The sequence below is a fragment of the Eublepharis macularius genome, chromosome 4 (assembly GCF_028583425.1).
Source record: "Eublepharis macularius isolate TG4126 chromosome 4, MPM_Emac_v1.0, whole genome shotgun sequence".
In the NCBI taxonomy this organism is placed as follows: Eukaryota; Metazoa; Chordata; class Lepidosauria; order Squamata; family Eublepharidae; genus Eublepharis; species Eublepharis macularius.
Window position 1 is genome coordinate 23,443,755 of NC_072793.1, and position 8,836 is coordinate 23,452,590.

Sequence of the window (8,836 nt, forward strand, 5' to 3'; positions counted from 1 at the left end):
ACCTGCTTAGAGCGAAGGCAATGCTTCTTCCTGTATTGGTCGTGTTCGCGATCCTAGCCAGCCAGCCGTTATTCTAATAATGATTATTTCTACAGCCTTTTTTGCAATTATCCTTGACATTCACCAGAAAGCAGGGGGAGAGTTGAGAGTCGACAAAAGATTCCTACAAAACAGGAACCCTCCTTTCAAATCTTACTTTATATCTTTGCTTTTCCAAATCACGAGGATAGGAACTGTTTGCAGCTTTTGAAATGCTGGTGGGCTTTGCAATGGAAGCCTGAAGAAGGGGCAGTAACTGCCCTTCGTTCCATCTTAAGAACCAGCCGTTGCTACTACCCGACTCTTATTCTACGGCTGTTGGCAGGATTCTGCGGGAAACTTTGGCTAATATTTGAGAGCAGCGTTTTCCCAGCATCTACAGTGGCTGCTTTACTAGGTTTTCCATTCACTTAATGCTTGCTGAGTTTTTTTTAATATACCAGTGTTACTTTTTCTTTTTTTCCCCTCAATTTTTTGGATGGCTATAGTTGTAGCACCCCTTTGATAGTAGTCAGGGGGAGACTGTTTTAATTTGCATGCGTGAATCAGCATATGTAAATAAGCTGAGGTTCCTTCCTCTCACGACTTTTTTGGGGAGATGTGGCATCGTTACCTTCAGGATTAAGCTGGGTGAAGTCCAAGGCTCAGACAAAAATAAGTATGACTCATTGTGGAGAGGGAGCAGGTCTAAAGTGGCAGAAACGGGAGGTGGGATCATCGATACTGTCCGTCCTCGGTTGCCTCTTTGGCCAGATCCTGACTGCAAGAAGTGAAAGAGTAGCTGCCTGAGGAGGGACACAAGCTGTTTTTAAATCCTGTTACTTAGCAGAGCTGATAGTCCTCTCCGTTATTTATCTGACTCTATCCTTTCCGGCCAGGTAAATCCGACTTGCTGCACTCGAGTTCGAAAGCCACGCCTGCGGATCATTTCCTGAGTCGTCGTGCCAGCCCGTTGCTGAGTTGGTCAACGGTGGCCCAGAACAAGCGAAAAGCATCCAGCAAGAGCACAGCAATGCGGCAGAACCTCTTCCAGCTCAACGGCAGCAGCAAGAAGCTGCGGGCCAAAGAGGCGCTCTTCCCTGTGCACAGCGTGGCGGCCCCTGTTTTTGGCAACGGCTTTGGCTCAGACTCATTCAGCCGCATTGCCAACTCCTACTCAGCTTTTGGAAGTGCCGGCCTGGTCTTACCGGGTGCCCAGAAGCTCTTGCGTGCCAAGAAGGCTGAACGGTTGGACGCTGAGCTGTGCAAGGGAGGACGTCGGAAAGTGGGCGGCGAGTATCTGATCAAGCTGGATCATGAGGGTGTGACGTCACCCAAGAACAAAAACTGCAAAGCCTTGCTGATGAGCGACAAGGACTTTGGGTCACTTTCTGGCCACGGCTATGCCCACCCTGCCTTGGGGATCAAGGAGAAAAAGAGTGCTTTGCCCATGGGGTTGGCATTACGCAAGTACACGGGTCAAACAGAGTATGGGCTGCACTGTGACAGTGACTGCAATAGCTCCTACTCAGACATGGATGAAGATGAAGAGGTGGATGACCTAGGAGGCAGTGTCCCCTCCCGCTTCCTGACGCGTCTTTCTGTCTCTTCATCTTCCTCTGGATCATCCACCTCCTCCAGCTCTGGCTCTGGTTCCACCTCTAGCCTCTGCTCGTCTGATAACGAGGACTCGTCCTATAGCTCTGACGACGAGGATTCCACGTTGCTTCTGCAGACCTGTCTCACACACCCCGTTCCAGCCCTGCTGGCTCAGTCCGAAGCCCTGCGTTCCAAGGGTGGCACTCTTCAGAGGTGCTTTGGTGCTGGCGCCAAGGGCAAGCTTAGGCGCAAGGAGGCCCTGAGCTTCTCTAAAGCCAAAGAGTTCTCCCGCCGTCAACGGCTACCCTCGGTGGAAAACCGGCCAAAGATCTCTGCTTTCCTGCCAGCTCGCCAGCTGTGGAAATGGTCTGGGAATCCCACTCAGGTAGGTGATCTGGGAGTCCACCAGAACCTCTAGAATTTAACTCTTTTTAAAAGTTTACACATTCACTATATGAAATTATAGTACGTAAATTAAGGCTGCTTAGGTTGGTAATGTCTTTTTTAAAAAAAAGCATTGCTCTGCCAAAAGAGGAGCCGGAAGATTTTTGGCATGGGCTGTTGTGATGGAGGTCCACAAGAGAGTAACAACAAGAGCTGGAACGAAGTGGTCCACGTGTGTGATTATGGAGCTCTGTCTTTTTCTGAATTTTGACAGGAGGACAGACTAAAAGCTAGAAGTTCCCCCCTCCCAGACTCTTTTCCTGTGAACATCCTGAAAGGAAAGATCCAATTTCCCTTTCTCTGTTTTGTGACAAAATAACAGTGAATTCCTGCTTTTCACACTGATCTCATCCTAACTCATTAGAATGCTACCGCTGCAGTCCCAATATACAGTTGCCCCAAAGTAGGTCCCATTAATAACAAAAACAAGCTGAGAAGAGAAGGGACTAAGGCTTAGTGGCCGAGCATTTGGTTCAGCCCCCAGGCTCTCCCATTTAAAAGGCTCAAATTATGTGAAAGACCTGAACCTGAGAGCTAAGGTACAAGAGATGAATTACTTGACGCGCACGTGAAGGGAGTTGCAATGCTAGCCGGGAAGCTGAGTTTTAAAAGACAGATCGGAAGGCTCTGTCAATTTCCCTCTCTACAGAGCCAGCACAGATGCTCCTCAGAGTGTTTGTTTATTTCCTCTTTGCCTCTGGAAGGTTCTGTCAGTTTTACCTCCCCTTCTAGGAGGCAAAGAGGAAATAAACAAACACCATCTTTGCTGGCTCTGTAGAGAGGGGAAATGGACAGAGCCTTCCGTCTGTCTTTTAAATCTCAGCTTCCCGGCTAACAATGTGACTCCCTTCACGTGAGCATCCTCGTGTAATTTGTCTCTTGTAGTTTAGCTCTGAGACCCTGGAGAGCTGCAGTCTGAGCAAACCATCTGATACTGGTGGACTCTTCATGTGTGTGAAATGTATGATCAGTCCACGAAACAAAATGCCTCTTTCCCAGCTGGCAGGGAGGGAGGACTACTAAACTCTCACAATACTGGGATTGAAGTTTTCTGGAAGATACGGAGCTTAAAGGAGAAAGCGCGAAAGCAGGATTACAGCTGAACATCAAGAAGACAAAAGTAATGACTACTGAGGAATTACACAATTTTAAAGTTGACAATGAGGAAATTGAAATTGTTCAAGATTTTCTATTCCTTGGCTCAATCATCAACCAAAAGGGAGACTGCAATGAAGAAATCAGAAGACGTGGAAGAGGAGCTTTGAGGGAGCGAGATAAGATCCTTAAAGATAAAGATGTTTCTCTGGGAACCAAGATAATCCAAACTATGGTAGTCCCCATTGCCATGTATGGATGTGAAAGCTGGACAGTGAAGAAAGCTGACAGGAAGAAAATTGATTCATTTGAAATGTGGTGCTGGAGGAGAGTTTTGCAGATACCATGGACAGCCCAAAAGACAAATAAGCAGGTACGAGATCAAATCAAGCCTGAATCCTCTGTAGGAGCTAAAATGACAAGACTAAGACTATCATATTTTGGTCACATCATGAGAAGACAAGACTCTCTGGAAACGTCAATAATACTAGGAAAAGTGGAAGGCAGTAGGAAAAGAAGAAGACCTAAAATGAGATGGCTTTACTTAACAAAAGAAGCCATGTCTTCCAGTTTGCAGGATCTGAGCAAGTCTATTAATGATAGGATTTTTTGGAGGTCTTTCATTCACAGGGTCGCCATAGGTTGGAGGCGACTTGACAGCACATAACACACACGCACACGAGTGGCCATTTCAGCGTATAGGAAGAAAGGAGCTGCTGTGTCATAGTAACTGGTATTCGGTGAGATATTTTGCAAAATAATTCTGCAACAAGTGCCCAATTCAGTAAACGTTCTTATCAAGATGTGTTCTTAGCAGAGGCTTCTTTAGGGGCAGCCTCCCAAGAATGGCAAGTGGTTAACAGTTTCTCCTGCTTGGGGAGGGCGGGGGTGTCAAGCTCTGGTGAGTACAGTAGATACAGCTCTTCAGCCTGTTTTGAATTATTGTGATGCACAAGGTACCAGCTGTATTCTGCATGTCTTATTCCCAACTGTGGTCCATCTCAATATGCCCCTTGTGGACACTAATACCCAGGGCTTGTTTTCAGCTGGAGCGCAGTGGAACGGAGTTCCGGAACCTCTTGAAAATGGTCACATGGCTGATGGCCCCGCCCTCTGATCTCCAGACAGAGGGGAGCTTAGATGGCCCGCGGAGAGCAATCTACACTCCCCTCTGTCTGGAGATCAGGGGGCGGGGCCACCAGCCATGTGACCATTTTCTCCAAGGGCAACCCACTGAGTTCCACCATCTCTTTTCCCAGAAAAAAAGCCCTGCTAATACCTACAGAGGATATAAAAGCCATTTGGTATCCCCATTTGTGCTTTTCCATGGGTTACCCTCTCTCAGACCTCCTCAAGCAAAAACAAGGATTCGCTGTGGAGCAGAGGTGGCTTTTGCTATTTAGTGGCCCCCAGTTAAGCTCTGTTGCTATAGGTTCTGAAGTGTCTGTTGACACTCGTGGAGCTTTGTTGCCATGGTGACCCGTCAGAATCCCTTGGGTATCTTCCAGGGGCCTTGCAGCCTGAAAGAAGGAAGAATACCTCGTGTGCCATGCAGGCCACTATGTACTAAACACTCTCTCTTCTTCCCCCTGCAGCGCCGTGGCATGAAGGGGAAAGCGCGGAAATTGTTCTACAAGGCAATTGTGCGGGGCAAGGAGACTCTGCGCATTGGCGACTGCGCTGTCTTCCTGTCAGCTGGGCGACCTCACCTGCCATACATTGGCCGCATTGAGAGCATGTGGGAATCCTGGGGCAGCAACATGGTTGTCAAAGTCAAATGGTTCTATCATCCTGAGGAGACCAAGCTGGGAAAGCGGCATAGTGACGGCAAGGTAAGCAAACTAGACTGGAAAGCGAGCGAGGCACGTTTTGGAGCAGAGCTTGAGCAAGACAGGCTTGGACAGAACACAGAAGAACAGAGAGGAGGAGATAGCTGGAGAGATAGACCCAAGGTCCCCAGAGCATGAGGAGGAAGGAACTAGAGAACTGCAGAAGGCTGCAGTAGGAGTTAATGGTCTTGCTGCCCCACATTGGCCTCCCCATTAGGAGGCTCAGAGGACACACCGGGCCATTAGAGCCTCTGCAGCCAGCCCTCCAAGCTTGCTGTCTCTCCCCTATACGCATTGTTATGGGAAAGCAGTTGCCATGAGCAGTGGCCTCTGGAAAAGTTGGTTGGCCTTATCTCACAGTTTTATTAGGTGATGCTTTCATAGTGGGAGGGAATCAAGGAGAGGTTTTCTAGACATGTTCATCCCACTTGGTGTTATTTTGAGCTGGAATGTGGTAAACCTTCGCTATGCTGAGTGTGTGCAGGTTGGCACCAGCCTTTACAGAGAATTGTCCTCCAGTGTTTGAGCCCTTCTGTTCCTAGCCTTGGGTTGCCAAGTCTCCTGACCCTCCAGGCGGGAGGGGGGAGACCTGGCACTTGCCTTAATTGTTGTGTTCATGCACACGAAGCATGTCTCCTGGGCTGCGCAATGACCTCACTTCCAGGAAGTGATGTCATCACGCAGGACCTCATGCCACCCGAGAGCACTCCCACACTCCACAGTGGGCCAATTTCAGCCCGGTTGGGGCCTAAATTGGCCTGGTGTGAAGCTCAGGAGTTCTCCAGGAGCCTCCTGGCAGTGCTCCCGCTCTCTGCAGTGGGCTGAAATTGGCCTGCTGCACAGCACGGGAGCGCTGCCAGTGTGGTGCAACCAGCCCTGCTCCTATGCTTCACAGCAGGCCAATTTCAGACCCAAATGGGCCCAGTTCGGCCTGCTGCAGAGCATGGAAGCACCGCTGGGAGGTCCCTAGAGAGCTCTTGTGCTTCACTGTGGGCCAATTTAGGCCCCAAACAGGCCTGATCCAGCCTGTTTGGGCCCCAAATTGGCCTGTTTTGGAGCGCAGGAGTGCACCGCACCACCTGGGAGTGTGCCCCGGGAGGCGTATTCCCTCACCGGCCAGGTAAGTGAGGGTAGGGGGGTGAAGGGTGGGAGCAGAGATCCCCTGCCCCCAGTGGGGGGCTAGCCACAATGCCTGGATTCCATTCTGACCTTTGACCTTCCTGCAGAACGCCCTGTACCAGTCGTGCCATGAAGACGAGAATGATGTCCAGACCATCTCGCACAAATGCCAGGTGGTTGAACGCGAACACTACGAGCAACTGACCCGCAGCAAGAAATACCAGGACCGCCAAGACCTCTACTACCTGGCAGGAAGTTATGACCCCACTACAGGCCGGCTTGTGACTGCAGATGGTGTGCCCGTCCTGTGCTGAAACTGCAGGACACAACCACTGCTTCAGGGCCGGAAAGTGGCTGGGAGAGGCAGAAGGGCCAAGGGACAGCAGGAGGGGCCAGCCTCCTCACACCGTTTCCTGGCAGTCGGATGCTAGGCCCTGAAATATGCAAGGTTGCCCGGCTTTGCCATGTCCGGGGTTGCAGGCTGATCCCGGCTCCCCACACGGCTCTGTACAGATTTGAATCCAAGCCATACTTTCCCTAGTACCTCTGACTGTTTGCCACAGGCCAAACACAAATCAGGTTACCGCTCTATTTATTTTGTGTGTAAATAATGTATTTCTGATGGGAAGTTTTATGGAAAAGAAACAAACGAGACAAAAAGGCAGGTTTTAGCGGGTGGGAAGGGAGGGTTATATGATGGGTTTTATTTTGTGTTCAGTGCACTGTTTTCCTCCCAGCTTAGCTGGGGGTCCGGACGCCAGGCAAGCGTGTAAATATAGAAGGGGGCACTTGAATGATACGGCAGTGCAGCCTCCAAAAGGCTGTGCTGACCTCCTCACAGGACTGTGTACTATAGACTCGCCTCACCCGTCTCCTCCTACCCTTTTTTATTATTATTATTAATTATTATTATTATTATTGTTATTCTAATGATAATTATTCTGACAATGTCTGCGGATGTTAATATGCTCCTGTTAAAGAGAAGATTATATATATTATTATAAAATCAGGATCTTGAGTTCTGGTCTCCGAGGTGGGGGAGAGGGTGGGCCTGGGATAACCATAGCTTTGAGCAATGTGGACAGACGGCATTGGGCACAGCAACGTATGATGCAGTTTCATATAAGGAATGTCTCTAAGCATGCCCCGCTGGAATGATTGGATAGCACATACCCAAGACCACGCCTCTATCCAATTGTTGGCAAGTATCACATCAACAGGATGTCTACAGGAGATCTTTCTGGGGTCCTGGGTTCATCATGCATCCACAAAAGCTGTAGTGGGAATACAGCTGACGCTGCCTAAAGCTATGTGCACCGGTGCAAAGATGGTGCTAAAGTTGAGGAGTCCTCGTACAAGTGGCATTGGAAGCCGCCATTACGCCTCGAATTTTCAAGGACCTCTCCAACCAATATAGATGGATAGCACAACAGCAGATGGAATTCACAGTTGAGACATCCAAAGCAATGGATTTTTTTTTTTAAGTGTTTTGAGGGTTGCTTCCTACAAAACTGGCATCAGTCATGCAGCCCACCAGCTATGCATTGTGACTTGACAGGTGCTTCACGACCCACATTTCTTTTTATTTTTTGCAATTCTGGAAGGCAGCAAACCTAAGCCCTTATGGACTGCCCTACACGTGACTGATAGGTGTTTTTGGTCGGGTGAATCACATTGTACCTATGCTAGTCACAGGGATCCCTAAATAGGATGAAAAACACAGGAGACAGAGCCTGCATGTAAAATGTAGGTTGAAGTGACTTCCATTCAGTCTAGCTATTCCGTTCTCCTGATAGGTGGTGCTTATGCTGTTTGCCCCACGTATGGACCTGAATGTCCTACATGTGGAATGCAAAGTTCACACACTAGCATGTAGGGGTTAGCTTTGCTGAGATGGGATTCCTTTGCAAGTCCTCTAATTTTTGTTAATCCAGTCAAGACAAGAGGTGATCCAACAAGCCCCGCAGCAGCCCTGTCTTCGAACGGTACAGAAAGGTAGCGCCCCCGCCACGTACACACTTTTCTGTCAAAGTCTAGCTGTTGCTTGAAGCTTCACTGCTTTCTAACAGATTGAATGAACACTGAGTAGGCCTGTCTTGCTTCTGCAATCTTGACGGCATGCTTGCCAACTTCCTGGCTTCAATTTAATGAAAAAGGTTCAAATGTAATTTTCTAGGCCTTTAACCAAGTGGTGTTATCCGGCTCAGAAAGATCTGATGAAGGCCAAAATTCTAGACCTTTTGGAATCCCTTCACAACAGGGATGGCAAAGGGACCTTATGGCAGGTATTGTATAGCTGCAGCACATAGCCCTTTTCACCAGCATAATGAACTCTGCAGGAAGGAAATGGATTTTTTATCATCTGCATGAGGGGAGATTTCTAATGTGGCTCTAGACAGTGTTCACCTACTGGGTTTTCCAGCTGGTGTCTAGCTGTGATCCGAACCCCTTAAGTTCAGCCACTGAAGAAGTTTATTCTTAGCTGCCATTATCTCTGCATGTAGAGAACAGCTCAAAAGAAACCTCCTCTGGATACAGATCTCTGTATCCCCTTCAAGAAAAGTTTCACCTGTTGAACGTCTGTACTGCAGTCAGCTTTTAATAGCTGTTAAAAGATACAGGAGCCCTACCAGAAAAACAATACCATCCTTAGTCTAGGAAGGGGAAATCCCTTTAGCGAATAATAAACACTTCTACTAGCGCATCCTCTGTTTTTACATCCAAAGTGAAAT

General features: G+C 48.6%; 1 protein-coding gene across 2 annotated transcripts in view; it reads left to right on the forward strand.

The window, feature by feature from the left end:
- BAHCC1 (BAH domain and coiled-coil containing 1) overlaps nucleotides 1-7,114 on the forward strand; it is a 109,589-nt gene extending 102,475 nt beyond the window's left edge. For both annotated transcript variants that reach the window (XM_054978119.1, XM_054978120.1), the window contains 3 exons: nucleotides 918-2,002; nucleotides 4,752-4,988; nucleotides 6,212-7,114. In XM_054978119.1, coding sequence (XP_054834094.1) covers nucleotides 918-2,002; nucleotides 4,752-4,988; nucleotides 6,212-6,418 — 1,529 coding nt within the window. In that variant the 3' untranslated portion in view covers nucleotides 6,419-7,114. The remainder of the gene's footprint in view (nucleotides 1-917; nucleotides 2,003-4,751; nucleotides 4,989-6,211) is intronic.
- Nucleotides 7,115-8,836: the final 1,722 nt, after the last annotated feature.